This window comes from Struthio camelus, chromosome Z (genome assembly GCF_040807025.1).
Source record: "Struthio camelus isolate bStrCam1 chromosome Z, bStrCam1.hap1, whole genome shotgun sequence".
Classification (NCBI taxonomy): domain Eukaryota; kingdom Metazoa; phylum Chordata; class Aves; order Struthioniformes; family Struthionidae; genus Struthio; species Struthio camelus.
The window spans coordinates 56,820,561-56,843,425 of record NC_090982.1 but is presented as its reverse complement, the minus strand read 5'-3'; the positions used below and the strand labels follow the sequence as shown (position 1 = coordinate 56,843,425).

The window sequence follows — 22,865 nt, the reverse complement described above, 5'->3', positions numbered from 1 at the left end:
AAAATCTTACCCAAAGCAGATGCATTTGTACTGCCACTCATGGTACCTGTTGAGGCAACATGCTAGTGAGAAAGAGCTGAAGGTGGAGAGCAGGGTAGAGAAATATTAAATAAACATAACTAGAGTGATGTGGAATACTTTTTCTGTCTGAATGCAGTGTGAAGTTCTTGTTTCTTCACATGAGTTTGTCTGAGGTAGCTAGTCTACAGTTCTACAGCATTTTGTTTCTTTCAGAAGCTAGAATGAAAAGGGTTTTTTTCTGAAAGTGTATATTTTTACAATAACTGTTGAAGCCTGTACTTGGTGCTGATGAATAACTTCGTGTTGTGCTAAATACTGAGGATTGCCATGTTTCACTGGATCCTGAATAAGCAATAAGAACAGAATGTGATGTAACATGATTTTTAGTGTGAAGTTCTCTGTTTGGCAGTTAATGTGGTTAGCAGGTAAACTTTTTAGATAATTTCTTTGCCACCGCTTATATCCTAAGTGTGAGAGGAAGATGAAGGGAAGTACCTTATTTTTCTAAAGCAGTTGGTTAGTATATTGATTTGTCTGGATTTTATAATTTGTGTGCTTACAGAATAGTTGTTTATAAATCTGTTTTTAATTCTAGTGGTTAGGAGCAGCAGAACGAAATTGTACGTAACCCTATATAGGAAGTGAAGGAGTAAGTATAGACTGAATGTGATAGGTACATATATACGTGGAAGTTTCAGATGAAGGAAAACCGAAGTAGAACAGCGTATGATGCTAGGAAGAATTTGAAGAGGAATTTACAGTGTCTTCTAATTTACAGTGTCTTTCTAATTAAAGAGACTCTTGACCTGTACTTTATCAGGTTTTTATTTTATATTGTATATTGTTTCCCATAACTTCCATCTGTGAGTTAGGCACTTCATCTACTGGCCTGCTCTATTGAAAAGTGTAGTAATATGCTATATTTATTCACCTTTTCTGATCTGTTTGGTGGCTGAGGTGTGGGGAGGAACACTAGTTTTCCCATTAGGTGGCATGGCTATCTTCAGTGCAGAAGCCCATCTGCTCGTTCAGCCATGAATTCTTACGATTCCTGCAGTAGTTTTCTAGTTTCCTCTGTATCTTTCTTTCTTCCTTGAAAAAAGATATCTTGATATTTATCTCACTAGTGGGCACAGTAAGAGGAAGAAGAAGGTATCTTGTCTCAGCATTGTTGTTGTGTTGTCTAGAAGCATCGCAGCGGAACAGAATCCTGTGTTTTTCTGTGTTCTCCTAGAATATGTTCAGCACCAATAAAACAATACCAGTGCTTGACAGAGTCCCTTTCCTGTTTTATATATTTGCAGGCAGTCTTAACAAACCTTTTTTATTTTTATGCAAAAAATCCACTCTATCACTCTGGAATAGAAGTTTTCTGTTCTTGCATGGGTCTGTCTATAAATTTTGTTTTGTATATGTACAAAAATACTGTTTATAGTTTGGAATCATAATTAGGGAACCTATTTACTGAAACTTATCACTTGAAGTAGTCTGGAATCATGTTGGGGCAGTAGCAAAGGTTTTAAAAGCAAGTGCAAGAAACCCTGAAGTGGGTAAATAGTATTTCATTTTTTTCTTTTCCAAATTTTCTGCTGTAAAAGCTCAATTCACCTTTTTTTTTCTTTCTTTCTAAGGTAGCTAACAGTGCTACTTATGCATTACAAAAAGATGAAATATTTACTGTGTTTTTTAGTTATCTTTCTATTAGAATTTTTAATATACACAAACTGATGTTTCAAAATAAGCTTGTAAGCTCCAGTAGCAGTTGAGGGAAGGAGTATCCAGGTTTCCAGGACACTTGGTGTACCCAGTCAGTGTTCTGAGAAGTCCAGTGAGTACTCATGGTGAGTAGGTTCTAAGAAATTCATTCTCTTCTTAACCTTAAATTTTCCATGTTTTCATCAGCTTCTGGTGACTGTTTTCACATAGAAACAAACCTTTTGGTTGAGGGTTTATATCAGTGTAAACTGATATACCACATGGTTGAAGATGCAACCGTATGGGTATACTTAAAATCTTAGTTTGCTGCCAAAGAATCTTGTTACTGGCTCAGCAGGGGTGTATATATTATTTTCTCTTGTTAATAGCTACTTACAGACACTTGGACAAGGGTTTCTTTTATGAACTTGCTGTTGCAGAGTACATTGCTTTCTTTTCTGGAGTAATTTGCAGAAACCATGAGGTTAATGATGCTTCTAGATTTAGCCAACATTTGATAATCAGCTCAGGATATGGTGATTCTGTGTACATTTGTGTAAGCAGTTTTTCTAAAAAGTTTGATCTCTGGTTTTGCTTTTACTTTAAGTCTATCTGTTTCTTTCTGTAAAATGATGCATATTTATATAAATGTTCGCTCTCTGTAGTACACACACACAAGGATGTTCTGTCAATGGCTTACTCCTTAGGTTTGTAAGGTTAATTTATGGATAAGTTTCATACATAGAAAAGTTTGGTGTGATTTAAGAGTAACGATACAGCAAAAGAATTGATTTATCTCCATCTGTTAGTAAATAACATTGGAGACTTGCAAGATGCTAGCTTGAATATGTGCATAGTCTACCAGGTTAAGGAATGGAATACATTATCTTGTTCAAACCATAGCAAAATTCCAATTTTTACACTTTTTGTTTGCTTTTTCTTTCTTACAAAGATCTTTGTACTTTCAGAGTATCTGTGGAAAAAATATTTTTTTGTTCTTTCTACTCCTTGGCAATCAAAGGGAAGCTCAAGAAACCTCCTTATTACAGAGGTTGTTTGTTGCTTTCTGCTTCCGGGTGGATAATCACCTCGTTCTATATTCAAGTCTAGAAACGCTTTTTAAATATATATATATATATATACACATACAATTAATAGAATTGTTAGGTTGCAGATTGTTCAAAGCAAGCATTACAAGTTGGATAGTTAACAGGTTTCTTATGTCACTTGTGGATTCAGTTTATATGATGGGTCATACTCCATAAGCAATCTTCTGGGGATTTTTTTTTGTCTTTTTTCCTCGCTATTGATCCTATTGCCTGTGGGAAGCATTGGACATCTATCAATTTAGGCATTATTTCTGTCTTTAATGTTTAAAGCTCTGACTTCTGATTTTCTCGTTAGAGTGGTAGTAATCCACTGATGAGAAGCACTTCATTAGTGAGGTGTTCTGGCATAAAAGGTGAGGTGAGTGGAGCACATGATAAACACCTGTGCTTGGTTAATTTGAGCTCTAATCCAGAGCTATGCTGCTGACTGGAAGATGAAAGAGGTTGGCATGAGGTGAGGTTTAGCACTGGAAAGGCAGAGGCTTCCTATTCCAAATTTCGGTCCCTTGGACGAGCATGTTGTGTCTGATGAGCAAAGCTTGACCTAGTGGATATAACAATAAGAGGATGAGGAGAAAGTCCGAGAAGGCTGGAAGTAGGAGAGGATGAGGTGCAAGGAGGAAGAAAAAAGTTAAGGCTAGTACTTCAAATGAAATCAATGACATACAAGGCGAATAATGTTTTAGAAATTCCTTAACTGTTGCCAAAGAAAATCTGATTTGCACAACAGTATTAACATTGTTTCATTAGGAGCATTACTCCTAGTTTAAACAGATAAAAGCATATCTTTGACCTGAGGGCAGAAGAATGAAACATGTAAGAATGGGATGCTGCTTGCTGAAAACTTTAATAAGCTCCAGAATTCATTTCCTAAGCTGAGCTTTCAGTAAGAAAATGTGAGCTGTTCTGAGAGCTATTTTTCAGCCTATTTAGCTCTATTTCATCTATTTATTGATGTTTTCTAAAAAAAGAGATAGCAATCAATGTTCTTTTTTTAGTAAATATTTATCAAGTAGGATTACAGAATCACAGAATTGTTGAGGTTGGAAGGGACCTCTGGAGATCATCTAGTCCAACCCCCCTGCTCAAGCAGGGTCATCTAGAGTAAATTGCCCAGGGTCACGTCCAAGGCAGGTTTTGAATATCTCCAGGGAAGGAGGCTCCACCACCTCTCTGGGCAACGTGTTCCAGTGCTCAGTCACCCTCACAGGAAAGTTTTTCCTCCTGTTCAGATGGAACTTCCTGTAGTTAAGTTTGTGCCCATTGCCTCTTGTCCTGTCGTTGGGCACCACGGAGAGGAGTCTGGCCTCATCCTCTTGACACCCTCCCTTCAGATACTTATACACGTTGATGAGATTGCCTCTCAGTCTTCTCTTCTCCGGACTGAACAGGCCCAGCTCTCGCAGCCTTTCCTCATAGGAGAGGTGCTCCAGGCCCCTACTCATCTTTGTAGCCCTCCGCTGGACTCTCTCCAGGAGTGCCATGTCTCTCTTGTCCTGGGGAGCCCAGAACTGGACCCAGCACTCCAGGGGAGGCCTCCCCAGGGCTGAGGAGAGGGGCAGGATCACCTCCCTCGACCTGCTGGCAACACTCTGCCTAATGCACCCCAGGATCCCATTGGCCTTCTTGGCCACAAGGGCACACTGCTGGCTCATGGTTAGCTTGTTGTTCGCCAGGACTCCCAGGTCCTTCTCTGCAGAGCTGCTTTCCAGCAGGCCAGCTCCCAGCCTGTCCTGGTGCGTGGGGTTATTCCTGCCCAGGTGCAGGACCCTGCACTTGCCTTTGTTGAACTTCAGGAGGTTCCTCTCCGCCCAGCTCTCCAGCCTGTCCAGGTCCCTCTGAAGGGCAGCACAGCCTTCTGGTGTGTCAGCCACTCCCCCCAGTTTAGTATCATCAGCAAACTTGCTGAGGGTGCACTCTGTCCCTTCCTCCAGGTCATCGATGAGTGTGTTGAACAAGACTGGACCCAGGACTGACCCCTGGGGGACACCGCTAGCCACAGGCCTTCAAGCTAGACTCTGCACCACTGACCACAACCCTCTGAGCTCGGCCATCCAGCCAGTTCTCAATCCACCTCACTGTCCACTCATCCAGCCCACGCTTCCTGAGTTTACGTATGAGGATGAGATGGGAGACAGGGTCAAAAGCCTTGCTGAAGTCCAGAAAGACAACATCCACTGCTCTGCCCTCATCTACCCAGCCAGTCATTCCGTCATAGAAGGCTATCAGATTGGTCAAGCATGATTTCCCTTTGGTGAATCCATGCTGACTACTCCTGATCACCTTCTGGTCCTCCAGATGCTTAGTGAGGACCTCCAGGAGGAGCTGTTCCATCACCTTTCCAGGGATGGAGGTGAGGCTGACAGACCTGTAGTTTCCTGGCTCCTCCTTCTTGCCCTTTTGGAAGACTGGCGTGACATTGGCTTTCTTCCAGTCCTCAAGCACCTCTCCTGATCTCCAGGACCTTTCAAAGATGATGGAGAGAGGCCTAGCGATAACATCCGCCAGCTCCCTCAGCACTCGTGGGTGCATCCCATCGGGGCCCATGGATTTATGGATGTTAAGTTTGGACAAAAGATCTCTAACCTGATCCTCCTCGAGAAAGAGAGTGTCTTCCTTTCTCTCTTGTCCCCAGGGTCTGGAATTCCTCAGGACTGGCCTTAGCAGTGAAGACGAAGCAAAGAAGGCATTCAGCAGCTCTGCCTTCTCTGTATCCTTTGTCACCAGGGCACCCGCCCCATTCAGCAGTGGGCCCACGTTTTCCCTAGTCTTCCTTTTGCTATTGATGTATTTGAAGAAGGCCTTCTTGTTGTCCTTGACATCCCTTGCCAGATTTAATTCCAACTGGGCCTTAGCCTTCCTTGTCGCTTCCCTGTACGCTCTGACAACGTCCCTGTATTCCTCCCAAGTGGCCCGTCCCCTTTTCCACATTCTGTACACTTCCTTCTTCTGCTGGAGTTTTGCCAGGAGTTCCTTGCTCATCCATGCAGGTATCCTGCCCACTTTGCTGGACCTCTTCCTCAGAGGGATGCCCCCGTCTTGAGCCTGGAGGAAGTGATGCTTGAATGTTAACCAGCTGTCCTCTATCCCCCCCTTCCTTCTAGGGCCCTACCCCAGGAGATTCCCCTAAGTAGGTCCCTGAAGAGGTCAGAGTTTGCTCTCCTGAAGTCCGGTGTTGTGATCCTACTTGTTGCCCCGCTCCCTCCTCATAGCATCCTGAACTCTTACCATCTCAAATTGGAAGAGATCTTTTAAGTCTCTAACTTTAATATTAATATTGTTGGCACATCTCTACAACTGTTTTGAAGCTTACTATTGAAACTTTTAGAATCTTGCTTTCTCTAATAAAATTATTTATTGCCTTTTGAATGTACAGTAATCTCACCTTTCCAACCTTTTTTAGCCTTTTCATTGACTTTTGGTTGGTCTCTTTTATTCGAGTCCATGGTTGGTGTATGTTCTGCTGGAAGTGTTTTAATGGCTTCTTTTGGTAGTGTGTGCAGCTCCTGGTTAATGGCTTGGCACAGCTGGTATACCAAGGAACGCCTCTATGAGTGACTTTCCATTTTAGTTGACTCATTCCTAATCTGTTTTCCTTCATGCTGTTTCTAATGGGTTGAAAACAGGTAACTGAGAGAAGCAGACTTATTCTTCATTAGGCTGACATTTGCTTTGAATGTCTACTTAGAAAGATGTATAGGAATCCAAAAAGAATATTAAAAAAAATCTGAGAGTATGAAACGCTCTGAATTTCATGCTTACTAGACAAAAGGCACTTACTTGGCCTTTTGGGTCCCTTCCCTGTCTTTAGTTTCAGGTTAGTTTGAACTCTCTTGCTTCATTATCTTATACATGCATCCAGTGTAGAAGTTAGAATGTGTTTGCAGAGCTTTTTCTAGCAGGACTTTCTTTGTGATCTGGAGAACTGCAAATACCTGGTCAAAAACTGGTAACTACTGAATGTTAACTAACAAGGTGGAGGAAGGCAATGAATTTAATTAAGTCCGAGTCAAACTTACCTTAAATTAATCTTTACAAATAATATGCATAAAGGAAGTAATACAAACTTAACACAGCATGTTCATAAATCTAATGAAGATGGTGTTAAAAGTCATAATTTGGATAAGATCTGGTTAAAATCTAAGAATATAGTTAACATTTTAGGCAGAGGGAAAATAGGTTAAAACGAAACTTAGAGTGAATACGAGCATCAAGTCTTCTGCTATTCAATATCTGAAGGGGAAATCTTGAGAGAGGGTTGAGAATAAAAAGAAACAAATGACGATACAGGGTATTCTCCCGTCTTCATGAAACTGTACTTGAGTACATGCCATTTGAAATTGGAAGTTTTCCTGGTTTAAGGTAAGGTTACCTGCATGCCACTTGAAACTGGAAGTTTTCCTGGTTTAAGGTAATCATATCTTTGCTCTCTTTTGCTTCTAATGGGAGTCGAGCTCACAAAGACTCAAGAAACAATAGTAAGAATCTGTAATATGTGAAAAGTGTAAAAGTGGTGGTTGTGAATTGCTAGGTAGGGCGGTCTGACCGCGTCTCCTGGAAGCTCTCCGTTCTTCTGAGGTTTCACTTAAGCAGCCAGGTATTGCTATGGAGAAGAGCTTTGAGTGAAGTGAATATGACGTTTGATATATTTTTTTTTTTTCCTATGCATGGTAATTTATTTTTAGAAGGAAATAGGGAGGTCTGCAAACTTATCAACGTTTCGAAGTTGCTGGAAAACGTGTTTGTTCCCCTCTGTTGCTTTTTTCTTTCATTCTCTCCTCCCTGGCCTAATGTGTTCCTAAGATAAAATTACAGCATACTGTAAAAACAAAATGTGTTAGTGGAACAATGAATCTTCATAATATTTGCTTTTCCCATATGTAAAAGGGAAATACATCAGTAAAAGAATTTAGTTGAACCACTTGACATGACACACAGTAACAGCTGCCTCTTTCAGATGGTAAATCCACTATCTGCTACCTCTTTGTGAATAGCCTGTGCATCTGAGGAACCTCATGGTGATTCCAGGTTGTGGCCACGTATCCTGTAATTGTACCATGAGCTTGCTAAAGGGCTGCAGCGTAATTGCATTCCTGCTCACAGTAGAAAGTATGCTGGCTGGGCCTATTGAGGCTGATGTGACTGGTTCTCTGGTACCCACCTTCTTCAGTGGAGCAGTGGAAAACTAAGGAGCTCTTGTTTGCAGGCTAGAGACAACAGCTCAAACTGTGCTACTCACTTCACAAGGTTCATGACCTGGCTTATGGCTCGCAGCCCCAGAAGTGCCTTAAGTGTCGGGAAGGTTCTCTTATGCAGCTGTGTGTTACTTGTGTATGTCACAACACACAGAATCAAAATCGTTTATGATAGCGTAGTTGTGACTGCATTCTATGTGTTTGCTGTAATTAAGGTTGTAATATATAGGGTTGGAGTTTTGAATATGCTGCTTTTGATTTAAACTGACAGATGGAAGTATTTTCCTGCAGAGCGGATTGGCTCGTGGAGCATGAAAGTCTATCGCTGACATTCTCTTAGAATTAAAAAAGGGTGCAAAATGGGTTACTAATTAGTTACAACAGTGGTTAAACAGCCAGTCATGAAAACAGCTACCTAAATTATGATCTGTAATTAGTAAGACATTTTATAGCTGGATCACTTCTGTTGGAAGGGTACTTACATTTTTTCTTTCGATGCATCTGATAATGGTTGTTGCAATGTCAGGGCACTAGCTGTGTGATCCATTAGGTTGTTTAGTTATGTTTGCTCAAAACATTGTGCAAATAGTGGGTTATCATCACTTAAATTTGTGAAGTTAGTGTTGGAAATACAAAAGTGTTCCTAGCTAGGAAAACAGAGGTGACTAACTAGAAATGGTAGGGGTCTTGTTCTTGGCAGTGATAAAGGGTAGAAGTAATGTGTTACTCATTTTGCATGTGTACAGCTCATAAGAGTTGCAACAAGAGAGGCAACTTTCTATTTATGGATGGCCAGACAAGTTTTATTACTTGATCTCTTCCTGGGGAAACCTTAATTCTTTTTATGAGACTCGTACTGTATTGTGCTGTAGGTAGAACTGTATTTTACATCTGTTTAGAAGCTATTTGACGCAAGTCAAGAGTTCTTGTTAAGCATTATTGTTAACTGAATGCATTAAGATTAGAGTTGTTCTGTCTGCCTGAGAGTAAAGTTGTTCTATAAAATTCTAAATAATGCAGAGCCTTCTGGAGGGGGGGGAGGGGAGTCATTTGTTGTGATGTATTACTATGATGGATGTTTGCAGAAACACCTGAACTTAAGCTTCATTGAGATACTCATTTGAAAAACATCAGAACCCCTGGAATTTAGTTTCTCTCAACTTCTAGTAGCCTGGCCTTCTCCTTTAGAGTGTTCTTCACTTTTTATTACTTTGATACAGAAATCATGGTGAGTCGGGATGGTTCTGGAGACTGCTTTGTAGTTCAGTCATTTCTGTTTTTCTTTCTTTGGATAGCATGGAGTATTGGGTGGGATTTTTCTTTTTAACTGATAATACAGTATGGACGATCTTAAAATTTTTCAGTTATGTGTTTGCGCTCTGTATTAGTTGGTATTCAAAGAAAAAATCAGTTATGGATGTATTTCAAAGCCAAAGAAAACGGCTTTTGTTAAAGAACTACTACTTAATAGAAATATTTTTAAGAGTAGATAATGCCAATTCTTAATTGATCACTTGATATCCTTAAATCAGATTGAGAGCTGTAATTTTGTAAAATATGCTTTACAGTTTGCTGTCAAACTACTTGAAGATAATGATGGAAGTTAGCACAGTACATTGTTATGTGATATTGAAAACAGGTGATAGCTAAATGATGCATAAGATGTACAGTCTGAGAAATAAAATCTTTCAGTGCTGTTCAACTCTATGTTGCTTGAATAAAGCAATTCTGTCTAGTGATGAAACTCTACTCTGTGGAAAAATGCAGTTATTTCCCGAAAAGCATTTTGCTTACTCTAATGATATCTTAAAGGCTTGTACTTCAGTGTGTATCCTGTTTTCTAAAGATGTATGCTATCTACAGAGGCTTCCTGAGGATATCACTTGAGCTGTTTTCTGCTCTTGTTGCTGAATACTGACTCTGCTCTACTGCCATTTGTATCTTACTTTCTTATCAGTTGGTAGTTAAATTCAATGTTAACACTTATTTTTGTAGCTAGTAGGATAGAATAACTCATGTATTACACTAATATATAGCAAGCTGTAAAATAAAACCTATTTTCTATTAGTTGTTTGTATTTGAAATATGTTCTCAGTGACATTGAATTTAATTGCTCTCATAAGTTAACTAGATATTTTTATTTCAGAAAACAAACTTTTCCTGAGATATGGCAACAAATATATATTTTTAAGCCTGCTTATACTTTACCCAGTAATAAATATCTTCTCTTGTGCTTGATGTAAAACTGTTAAGTGGGACAAAATAAATATAGCCTCTTCATTATTAGAGGAAGTAATCCGCAATATGTGGGATATACCAGTATACCTGTTACTGGCAGGGAGAGAATCCTTTTTGTTTAGAAAAATTTCTTGTCTTAAAACTTGAGCATCTAAATGTGTGGTATATTGCTGACCATGGTTATAAGAAATCCTGGTCCCTTACAGAAAAGCTGAAAGTTTTGTTTGCACTTTTTGTTTCCTGCCTTTTTGTTTTCCTAGTATAATTTTTTTTAGTTATTTGCATCTTTATTAACACTGTCCCCTTTCTCATTTTGAAAGCATGTCTTTCAGTTTGGTGCTATAACCTAGTGTGTGTCGCAATAAAGTTAAGGTTATTTTTCTGAAGTAGGTGATAATTGGAACAACTAAAAGCTTAGTGATACTATCGTTTGAGATAGGCTTTGTGGAACTGCTGATTTCAAAGAATTTCTTGATCAGGAGGGTTTCTCGGGTCTGGGGGCATTTGATTAGTTTGTGAAAGGTCAGTCTATCCAGAATAGCAAGTAGTTGTTTTGACATTTATTTCAAATGAACAAATTCTGGGTGTAAGCCATGCTGTGTGATTCTGTGTCTACTCAGGAGCAGAGTATTTCATCCCAGATACCTCAGAACAGGCTCAGTCTTGTTTCGTTTCCCATGGGACTCCCCTGACAAAGGTAGTGGGATTCACTTTTTTGGAGAACAGATTCAAACTACAGGTTTCTGTCAGCAAAGCTATACTTCGGAATATGATGAGGTTTCTAACATTACTTTGCCTGTAAGAGCCTCAAGTGCTATACAGCTGTACAGACAAAACGGCACTTCTTCTGGTTTAACTTCTTTTGATCAGCGTGAGGAGAAGAAAGCTATACTAGCAAGAGGTAGTGCTTTGCTATTGTAAACGATATATTCATTGATGCTGCTTCTGCTGGTATGAGAGATGTATATCTGTATAGTCTATCTGATTTTCATTCTGATGAGCTTTCAAAACAAACTTTCACTTCCGTTTCATAGAAAAAAGAATGATTTCTGGCAAGATTTTATCAACAGCCTGGCTGTTCAGTTTTTAAACTGTAATCTTTAGTTTTATTCGGTTTTCTTGGTTATATTAATCTAAAAGGTTGCTCTATCTCTTCCAAAATGTGCTTGACTCTTGCAAGACATACATGAACTAGTAGAATAAATTGGTTAGTAGTCTGAAATAGTCAATGATTTCAAAAGCATAAAACAGTAGCTGTATGAAAGTTGATATTTTCTAGAGTGTGGAAGTTAAATGTTGAATCTGCATGTAAACATAGTTAGTAGTTGGGTGCAGGGATAATAAATTATTACAGTGTGTAGCTGCAGAGTACTCTGTGGCTTTGCGAAAGGACATATCTGTTCTCTCTTTTAACAGGTGGTGGGAACAACAGTTGGTTTTGTATTTCTATTGCTTCCTCCACTGCTGTTTTTTTTCTTTTAAACTTAGTATTTGTCAGTTTAGGGTAGAAAGAGAGATCTGACTAAAGCCTTGTAAATAAAAGAAAACTGAGTTAAGGGTAAGGAGTGGTTGAATGATGAGAGTTTAACCTTTCCCTTTCAGACTAAAGCATTCCTTTGTGGTATTTTGCAGTCAGTGATTTGCCATGCATCTGTGCTTTTTTTCTTTAATTATAGGCTATGCATTGTGATTGGGAAAGACTGTTTTAGGGCTGGGCTGTGGTCTGGTGGGCGCTGTCATTCTGATTAGATGCAGGCTTTCTGCTGTGATATCTGTGTTTGTCAGATGAGAAACAGGTTGTTACAATTCACTTCACAATTTATGCTTCAGGAAAATCCAGCCTGAAGTGAAGACTGAGTAGTTCTAAAATAGTCTTGGAGTTGGATCAGTCACCCCTGGTTGTGTTAGTTTAAAATAAGTGAATTGGGGATGAGAGAAAAGCTGGTAAATTAGATCCTTTCCCCCTTAGGATAGTTCAGAGGGCTTTCCTCTAGTGTGACTTATTTGAGGAAGCAGGTTATCTGAAAACTTACACACTCCTAAAAGTACTGTTCATTGGAAATAAGTAACTTGAGAGAGGTTGCACATGCAAATATATGAAAATTTTATTTGAAATAAAGGTTTTGGATACATCGGTTTTAAGTGAAAGCTTTCACTAGTTTCATAGGTTATTCACCTACTGTCCTATGGTTTGTGGTGGTGTTTGTTTTTTTTTTTTTTTTTCCTAGGTGGTATCATGGAAAACTTGACAGAACAATTGCAGAAGAACGTCTTCGGCAAGCAGGAAAACCTGGTAGTTACCTTATTCGAGAGAGTGATCGGAGACCAGGTTCATTTGTGCTTTCATTCCTTAGTAAAACAAATGTCAATCATTTTAGGTGAGAATTAAATGTTTTCTTTTAAAATACTGTAATGTGTTTATGGTTTTAGAATTCAGTATACTACAGAAACAATCACTAGTTTAGTATTTTTGACCATTTTTTGTTTATGTATGGTATAGCTCTTGGGTTTAATTGTTTCTCAAATATGCTACTTAAAAATCACTTCACAGGCTGCAGAACAAAAATGTGAGGAAACTCAGCATCAGAATAGAGAAGATTGTCTTAAGCTGTTATGCACAGAGTTACAGTAACATGCAGGTTTCTTATTAGTCATCTGAGGAGATTGTTTTAAGTCTTTTCCTCAGTCGCTGCAGCTCACAGGGCATATTTGAATGGCAAGGTTCAAGCAAATCTGGGTGCCGTCCTTTCAAGAAAGAAACAACAAGGAGAAACAAAGAGGTTATGTATTTAATAATCCGAGGGTTTGCTGGAAACAGCTTTTGGTGTGTGTTAGAATTAGTTGCTCTAAATACAAATAGCCCTTTATCCAAAGTTGTAAGTAGGATTACTTTACCATTAGCAACTTATGTATATTAATAAATTCGTTTATTGCCTTTAACGTAAATGAGATGTATTCTGGGAAGAGCTGGATGTTAGTCAGCAAGTAGTAGTAGACTGCAGGGTAATGTTCATCTTCACAAAATAGGAAGGCCAGTGCCTCTTCAGCAATAGAGAAAAACCTTTGTCAGCTATCTAGATAGCAAGAAACTAATGCAAATTTGTCTACTTCTGAAAGTGGAATTAACCAAAATACCAATGTGTGTACCAGATGTACACTAAAATGGTTTCATTTGCATTACAAATGCTGTAGGGAGTTTTTGAATGCATCTGCCATTTAATGAAGTGTGGTTCAGAGGTTCTGATTTTGCATTGACATGAGCTTGTTGTTCTCTTCAGTGCTGTTAAAACAGTACAGAAGAAGTATGCTCATGTTTGCAGCATGCTATATTTGAGCTAACAATCCCTGCCTTTAAGCTATACTGATTCTCCTTTCGGAACTGGTTATTGTGTAGCAGTAGCAGAAAATTAAACTATGTTAATACTTGCTTTTAAGTGTTGTTTTTTACAGTCTGATTATTTTTAATAACTTCTGTTGATTGTGACCAACAGCAGGAGCTTGAATGTTGATTCACACCCACAGTAATATAGTTTCTGGCATCTCAGATCAAAAGTAGTCTCTAATAATTTCCTGTTCCCTAATGAGCAGGATCCTTACTAGATTTTCAAATCTTTATGAATCTGAGAATGAAAGATTCTTTAAGTACATGCAGAGATAACTGTATCCAAAAGAAATTAATTTATTGGTGGATACTGTTCTTTAGAGATGAGACATGGCTATGATTCCACTTATTGACTACAGGGCCCAAGGTTTTTTCCTTTGTTATTAGAAAGGTAAGTGCTACACTCAAGAACACTGTCAACCTCAAGAATGAGAGTCTTAAAATTGTTTCAAGCAAATATAGAGATGGACAACTGTATCCTACAGGGTGGAAGTGCCACTTCCACCAAAACTTGATCTTTGACAATTGCAGCCTTCCAGAAATGGGTGAAACTTCCTTTGCTAAACAACCTCCCTGATAGTTTGTTTCCTAAGTGATATTTTTCAGATTAAACTTCCTTTACTGTATTTCTGTGCAGCTAAAATACCAGCATTTTAGGTGAAAGTTCTCTAATCTTGTTAAATGTATGCACTCTGCTTTAAAAACTCAACATTATCTTAACTTCTTTTAAAAAAAAAAAAAAAAGGGAGGGGGGAAGGTTATAGCAAAATGTTTCAAAACTTTTTCCTCTATCAATTTTTTTATTAGGATTATTGCCATGTGTGGAGACTATTACATTGGTGGACGTCGTTTTGCTTCGCTCTCGGACCTAATTGGTTATTACAGTCATGTGTCTTGTTTGCTGAAGGGGGAAAAATTACTCTTTCCAGTAGCACCTCCGGAGGCAAGTAGTGAAGTTTTAAGTGTTGTCTACTTAATACCATTAATCTTGTGTTCAGTATTCAGTTTCCTAGGAAGAAAACGCTGTGGAAAGCTTCTTCTAGTTCTAGAGCTGTCTCAGCATATAGTGGAGTATAAAGAATATATAAGTGCCTTCTTACTGGTACAAAGTAATGATTAAAAAATGCTTTTTTACTAAAGCACGTGATTAGAAAGCTACGTGTGAGGTATTGCAGTTATCTGCAAATGTATGGTACGTAAATTACAACAGGAAAATGAGCAGTTCTTGGCGGTGAAGAACACCATTGTAATGTAGTTACCTCTAGAGTTTTACACTGACTTAGAGTATTTCAAAATAATAAAATATTTCTGTTTTCTGGTATTCTCTGTATTTAGCAGAGATTTCAAAACGGGCATCCTGGAGATAACTGAAGTTTCTGAAAACTAGGCTTCTTTCAAGTGCCTGTCCTTAAGACAATGTCAGTAATTTTAAAAAAAAAAAAAAAAAAAAAAAGTCATGCCTGGCTTCAGGATTTGAGTTTTGCTTAGACAGAATAAAAATACTTCTGAATGTTAAACTTATTTAAACTTCCACTCTAAGTGAAAGAAAGTTTTAAAAATATTCTTTCATGGGAATTACTTAATTTGTAACTTATTTCAAAGATGATTGCATACATTATCTGGCACACTAGAAGGCTTGAAAGAAAACGTGAACTTTCTTAGCTAACTGTATGGATTATGCATTTCTAGTGCCTACTTGTTTTAAACTTTGAAAATTTAAAACCAGCAAGGGGATATGAATGACTATGACCAGTCCTTTGCTTCAGAACAGCAATTCTAATGTGGTAAGACGGAAGTAACATCTTTGTTCTCCTACCTTTAAATTGTAGCCTGTGGAGGACAGAAGGAGAGTTCGAGCAATTCTACCTTACACCAAAGTGCCAGAAACTGATGAAATAAGGTATGTTTTAATAGTGAGTAGAAGCAGTTGTGAAATTAGAGTATTTCAGTATATATTCACTCTGCAAATACTTTCCGATTGCATCTTAGATGTAAGACTTTGGAGGTTTTATTAGTAACTTTATACTTCTGAAATAAATTTTATAAAGGCTTACATTTTTTTCCTCAAAGAAGGTGAGTTTGTGTTCTCTTTACTTCTCTATGCTTAAAAGAGAGCAAGAATGATTTTTCCCTTCCCCTCTCTTCCCTCTCTTTTGGAAAGCATCTGTGTTGAACAAAGGATACTTTTAAATGTGTAAACTCCAGTAGTCTTGGGAATTTAAAGTGATTGAATTGCCAGCCTATGTATCTCATACTTTTTTTGTGAACTGTTTCTCATTTCCTTTCAAACACTGATCTCTAGAAATTCTCAGGGACTGTCTATGTTCCTCACTTGCATTTTCATAATATGCTATGTGGAAAGAACACAAGACCAACAGTCCAATATCCAATAGAAGAGCGTATGCTAGTTACTTGGAATTTATCATGCTTTTCTGAGACATCAGAAGTTTGTTTTTCAGGTGAAAAAATAGGAGGATTTGGAAGAGGTGTGTAGTGACTTCTCATCAGTCTAATGAGACCATCTTGGTTTCACAAGCTGTTTTAACATGCCAGTTGAATCGGAAATTGGGTTGTTTTTAGGAGTAATTGACCTAAGGTACAGAGGAAAGGTAGATGAGATTTACAGCTTTATATCCTTATTGGTCTGGAAGTTTATCCCTAGGCTGGCTGTCCAGTCCTATATGATCCCTTTAAGGAACATTGAGGGTATTGCTCTTTGAGAAGACCTTTTTCTAAGCAAATGAGAAGAAGGTGGTAAGAGAAGGAGGGAAACTGTAATTGTATATTGCAAGTAGGGCTTCCTACTATCTGTAAGAATAGAAAGATGCATCAGGTCCAGGAAGTGCCTTACTGCATCTACCAATTTAAGGGGTGAAGGCATTTCATTGCTCTGCTGTGGTTACACGAGTGGTAGAAAGTTGTACCTTTTTTCTCTTAGAATTCTGCTAAAACGAAGTTTTTACTTTAAAGCACGAAGTTTTGTGTGTCTGGCTAAGCTTTTGAGATCTGCACGATAAAATAATTCTCTTCCCAGTATAGCTGGGACCAAGTTCTTGGTTTGTCCCAGGTGAAATCAAGGTATTCCTGAAGGTTGTATGTATTTCAGTGAATCTTGACTTAAAATTTTAAGTAGAATTATTTAGAATAAATATTTAGAAAACTTGAAGTATTCCAGGGATAATTTCAGATGGTTTCCGTGGAGTAACTTACTGTGTCATTCTTTGTAACAGAACTGACGTAGAGTGGCCCTTCGATCTAATGCCCATTCTTAGGATTTAGATTCATTAGTAGCCGAATCAACCAAAACAAAATATAAAATTCACTCTAAGTGGTTTTCATTAGACTTTTTTATTCTTGCTGTTTGTTTTATGCTCAAGTTCATGCCTTTTCTGTTAGCCTGTCATAAATGAAATAAATTCCATAGATAATTCCTATCCAATTTTGGGTTGGATTTAGTATTTGTTGAGCTTCAGTACCTCATAGCTATTGTTTGTGTACCTGATGCATCATCTATTGTGAATGAGAATTCCTTCTGTGCTCTAGTAAAAGGTTTTCATATGACCTGATTTTGAGATAACACTGAAGGAATAAATTATACGAACTTTTCAGTAATGAAGCTCCCTTGACCATGCTAATGCCTCTTATGTATGCTCTTATTGTAACTAATTGCATGGTCTGATAACTATTTCATACCCTCTTTTTAGTACTCTTCATATGCACAGACCTAAATATTAGATACTTTTGCAGACCTTTATTATACAAAGTTAGCTTTTGATAAGAGAAGCATTATTTTATTATAGACTATTATGGGACTCTTGAATTTGTTTTTACTTTTATTTAGTATTTGATCTCTCTTGATAGAAGAGCAATGTTACTGTCCCTAAGTAGGGTTGTGATGTGATTTTTCATTTATGCATCCTTAGCACATTTTAAAGGGTCTGAATTCAAGTATGTATTAGATTCTAAATATAAATCAAAGCAGTATAAATATTCATATGTGATAGCTACTTAAGTTGTGAGGAAACATACACATGATGTGCTTGGGATACTGATTAATGTTTTTCATGATCATATTTCCTCAAATGTTTTGCTGAAATTACACTCAAGAATTCATTGTTCGCATCAACTTTACACATGGATTGTGCTTCTAACTTAAATGTCACTGCAACTCTCTGCAGTTTCCTTAAAGGAGACATGTTTATTGTCCATAATGAGTTGGAAGATGGGTGGATGTGGGTTACAAATCTACGGACAGATGAACAAGGTCTTATTGTAGAAGACTTGGTAGAAGAAGTGGTAAGTAATTCTGTATTCAAACCTGTTACAAAACTGAGGTGTTGGGCGAGGGGGCTTTTCTAGATGTTCTTTTAGTAAATGGAGCTACTGGTTTTAAAATAGTGCAACAAACCTGCAAGCCTAATTAGGGATTGGGGGGGAAAAAAAAGCAGTGTTAAACACTTATTCACATGTTGTCCAAACAAGTTCACATATTGATGACTGATACTGTGAATTTACTGGGCAGTTCCCTAAACTCAGCTGTCCTTATAATGAATCTGATAGTCAGTTAGTTGTGTTCTTTCTTTTATTAATAATAATTGCCATGAAACATTAAGGAACTGTACAGAGTAATTTTGTAATGCAGCATGTCTTTTTTTCTGGTGGGGGAGGGAGCAACAGCAGCAGCAAAGTCTGAGTTAAAAAGTGTATTCACGAGTTAATTGTGTGTAGAATGGCGTATGCTAAGTCAGGAAGCTAAGCAGGTGACTAGAAGGTAGTTGAGTTACTGCAGAGCAAGAGATGGTTTAATGGGCTTCAAAAATATATATATGTTTTTGAAGCTCACTGTTGCTTTGGAGTCTCATTAAAGTTCTCCTGCACAGCATATATATTCTGCTCATAGCAGAGTTAGCTTGACCTGCTTCACAGAGATCTATGTCAGGATGTCAATGGCTAAATTCAAATGTATTTTAGTGTGAAGGAATCTACTACAGGCTTCTACATCAGTGGTTGAAGTCAACCTTAGGACAGTTGAAATAAAGTTGCCACCTGTAAAGAAGCATTTAAAGCATGGCAGAAACAAAAATTCTCTGGAATAACGTTTTGGCTGAATTTCCACTTAGTGAATAAAATGAAAAACCGCTCTTCATTCAAAAATGTCTCAGACTCCTTAGTGTTGTTTATTTCTGCAGAAGGTCTTAACTTGTGAAATTTATTTTCTAAGCTCAGATATGCTGTTGTCATGTACTTACTATGTTAATTTTCTCATTAGGGAAGAGAAGAAGATCCACATGAAGGCAAAATGTAAGGAAATTTGTTTTTTATTAAAAGCAAATTGTGTGATAACTCTTTGTAAACTTCAGCTGTGAGGTTGCCTGACTTTTGGGAAGATGAACTAAGTGTGTGTGTTGGGAGTTTTTTGTTTGTTTTTTATTGTAAGAGTTTTTTATATTAGCTGCTGAAGAAGCATAGATAACTAATACAAGACTCTGTCATGTCAGTTATGCCTCAGGCTAATGTAGTTTGCAGTGATGAAGTCTTAGATGATTACCTTCATGATCACTTTCACTCAAAATATGCACAGTGGAGTTTTGTTTTTTTTTATATGGGGCTTGTTTAGAGGTAACTTTTTTCAAATCTACCTAACTCTAAGTCCTGGAGAGGGAGCAAGGTACAATAAGATGAATAATAAAGTGTAACAGTAACTCCTTCTCTATGTAAACCTCATATTAATAACACTTCAGCTTTTTAAAGAGAAAACTGGAGGAGTATAAAATAATTGATACTGGTTGCAGTGAATTCCAACTTGTTAAATAACTGACTTTTTTTGAAGAATTAATACAATTTAGAATTAAAGATGCATCATTATTATGGCAAACTTTGTTATATTCAGTAGGAAAAATGAGTGGCAAATGAAAGTTACAGAAAATTTCTAGTAGCTTAATCATTTCATCCCCCACTGTTCATCAGATCCGCTTGCTATAATTGCAGCCTGCTGCATTGGTATCCGTGTTGCTTGGTTTGCAGTCCCCAAAGAACTGATAACTGAAGAATGCATTTCATGTTATCTTAATAGAGGAGATAAAATCATTGGTGTGTTGTTTCAGTCTTCTGCTGCCTAATGTTCCACTAACCAGTTTGGCAGAGCGATGTAACAATCGTAGGGATGCCTTCAAACACAGGAACTAGGACCTGTTCTTTTTACAAAGTAATCTGTAGCAGGTGCTTGGAGCTTTGGCACTCTTGGTCCACAGATCTTCATGCTGCTCAGAGGGTTGTAGAGGGGACAGGAATTCTTTCAAACGTTAGTAGATTGTTCTCTAAAGGTAGTATAGTAACAAAGTTAAAACTAGAGTTCTTTTTTGATGCATAAAGCGACTTCCTTTTTCTTGTTTGTTTTTTTCCTCAATAGAAGTGCAATGGAATGTAGTCTGTATTCTAGCTTTTCTTTAAAAGACGAAATGAATTCTTAAGAGGTAGCATGTGGTGTGCCAGGAGTAAACTGAATAGCCAGGCAATGTCAAGCTACTCTGTACAGTCATAAGTGTCAAGCCGAGACTGGACAGAGATTGCTGAGTTTTTGTTAGGACAGTACTCTGGCACAGGGCTCTGCAAAAGATGCAAGGTGTGAGATTAAAGCAGTTAGTATTCACTAGTTTAACAAAGCTAGGGACTACTTCTTCAGCTTCTAGCAAAATTCAGTTTCTTAGTTATTCTGTACGGTATTTAACTTTTACGTTCATCTCCTTGTTAGGGCTTTGTTTCATGATTCAAATTGCCGAATGAGATTGACCTCAAGTAGTGCCTATCAAATTATCTAGCATTTAAACAGCGCCTTTTAGTCTCTCAGTGCGTTTAGTTTTGAACATCATCTTCAAGTGTTGGATGCTTGTATCAAAATTTATTTATATACCTGTTAATATTTGTTTTCATTTCATTGGTGGAAAAACAGACTCATTGAGTAGCACAATGGTTGATTATTCAGTCTATATGTATTAGGTCTTTTAAAATAAAGATTAATTCATAGGTGCTAGAGCCTTGGATGTCACCACAACCAAAAAAGAGCGCTGGTAGTCTTGCTTTCTAATTTTTCTCTTCATCTTTGTTAAGATGGTTCCATGGGAAGATCTCCAAACAAGAGGCTTACAATTTGCTGATGACAGGTACTTGTATTTTGGATGGAAATACTTGGATAGTGGAATGGCACAAGTAATCCTATGAATATTAAACTGGCAAAAAATGATTTTTTGTATGAACATGTGAGTATCTAATTCTGACCTGAGCTGTGGTTGCTACCACAGTAAAATGCTTCCCTGGGAAAATCTTGCAGGGCTACGGGTATTGAATGTATTTATTTTCTTTCTCAAGTACAGTTAGTTTCATAATTTTAATTGAAATAGTTAAATGGTTTTTGACTTGTATATAAAGTAACGTGATGTTTGTCTTCATCAAAACGCTGAGCAGAAAGTACTGAAAGTACTATTACCTCCTTATGGGAGAAGAACGTATTTAATATTCCGTGTCCCTTGCCTCCTTCTCTCCCCCTCCCCTCCAACACTGATGATTTCTTTAAATGGAAGCATCAAGATTCCTGACCCATACCTTAAATACAAGGAGAAAACACTTGAATTTTTGAAAATAAAATGTCAGATGCTTTTTCTTACTAGGCTTTTGTAGAGAGGTAGCAAAATTGTGTGCGGACTGTCAGCTACAGCTAAACTGTTTTGCATCAACTTTTGGCAATTGCGTACTACTTCATCTCATTTGGGTAAAGAGGAGGTGGATCACTATTGGAAAGTACCTCACAGACTTTATATTTGTCCTTTTAAGTGTGCAGTTCATGCTAATTTATGTGGAAAGGGATTTGATAAGAGCTTGTAAAGGACAGTAAGATAAGCAACAGTGAGTAACACTGTGTTATGATGTCTTTTCAGTTGGTCAGGTGTGCAGTTTTCTTGTGAGGCCTTCAGATAATACACCTGGTGATTATTCACTTTATTTTCGGACTAGTGAAAATATTCAGCGTTTTAAAATATGTCCAACATCAAACAATCAGTTTATGATGGGAGGCAGATATTATAACAGGTAAGTTTTAATGATTAAAGGATTTATATGTATATCGTACCTATGTAAAGAATTTGTATAACTTGTCCCTGATAATTATTTGTTGGCGCGATTATAAGACTTTCTTAGTATTTTTTTAATAGTATATTGAGCGTTTTACCCAACTTGCTTGGCAGTTGCTTGTAACTAAGCAAGTTTTAAAAGCCATCTGAGGCCTAAATGTAATTTGTTTCTTTTGAAGTATTTATCTTCACCCAAACTACTTCTTTCAGCCAGTTTCTTCACACTATAAATTGTGGATCATGATGTGTAATCAAGAGAATGCTGTGTTGTCTTGGAAGCTATTATTTATGGTGAGGTTGCTTGTGTATATGAAAGAGGAAAATAAAACTAACTTTTTTTTAAATTTGAGATGTTTGAAAGAGATGTCAAAAATAAAAATGATAGCAATAAGTATTTGCAAGAAAGGGAAAATGATCTTCATTACTGAAAAAAGTCATTAAATTACATTAAAACGTGAATGATACTTTAGTCAGAAGTGCAAATCGTTTAGTGTAAGGATACTTAGGATGGGTTTGTTTGGCCATTAGTGTAAAAAAAATATGGTAATTGGTACAAAAAGAAAAGAAAATCGTAAGACATGCATTTCCTCTTTCATGGGAGAAGCTATTGATACAGTTCCAGCCGTAATGATCCTATTTTTTGTGTTGTCATAGATTCAAGGCTTCTCAGTACTGAAAACCCATTTCCCCTTTAAATGGAGGCCATTGCCTGTCACAGAAAATCAGAAATTTTTCAGATTTGTTCATCTAAAACCAGGGCGTTCTTTCTCCCAGTAGATAATTTCTCTCACTTCTGCCTTGGCTTCTGAATGGGCAGACATCCAGGAGCTGGTGTGTTTGAGAAAATATCAAGGTCTTCTAGCTAAGAAGTTCAGTGGATGGTCATACATCTTTAAGCGGACAATGATGTGAGCCTAAGCAGTCAGAACCTTATGAGCCTATGCCTATCCTCCACACAGGCTGTTTGAATACCTTTTACATTAATCAATCTGCCCTGCAGACATCCTCAGTGAAAATCAAGCTAGCTTCAGTCAGCCTTTCATGAAGGTAAATGCTTATTTGCCTGTTCTCTAGTTACATACATTATGGAGGATGGTAGACT

At 37.6% G+C, this 22,865-nt stretch overlaps 1 protein-coding gene across 1 annotated transcript in view; it reads left to right on the top strand.

The window, feature by feature from the left end:
• Positions 1-22,865, top strand: part of LOC138064860 (ras GTPase-activating protein 1) — a 63,715-nt gene that overhangs the window by 4,263 nt on the left and 36,587 nt on the right. Inside the window, exons 2-8 of the mRNA XM_068929115.1 lie at positions 12,487-12,636; positions 14,448-14,583; positions 15,470-15,540; positions 17,819-17,936; positions 18,910-18,941; positions 20,748-20,800; positions 21,572-21,722. Coding sequence (XP_068785216.1) covers positions 12,487-12,636; positions 14,448-14,583; positions 15,470-15,540; positions 17,819-17,936; positions 18,910-18,941; positions 20,748-20,800; positions 21,572-21,722 — 711 coding nt within the window. The remainder of the gene's footprint in view (positions 1-12,486; positions 12,637-14,447; positions 14,584-15,469; positions 15,541-17,818; positions 17,937-18,909; positions 18,942-20,747; positions 20,801-21,571; positions 21,723-22,865) is intronic.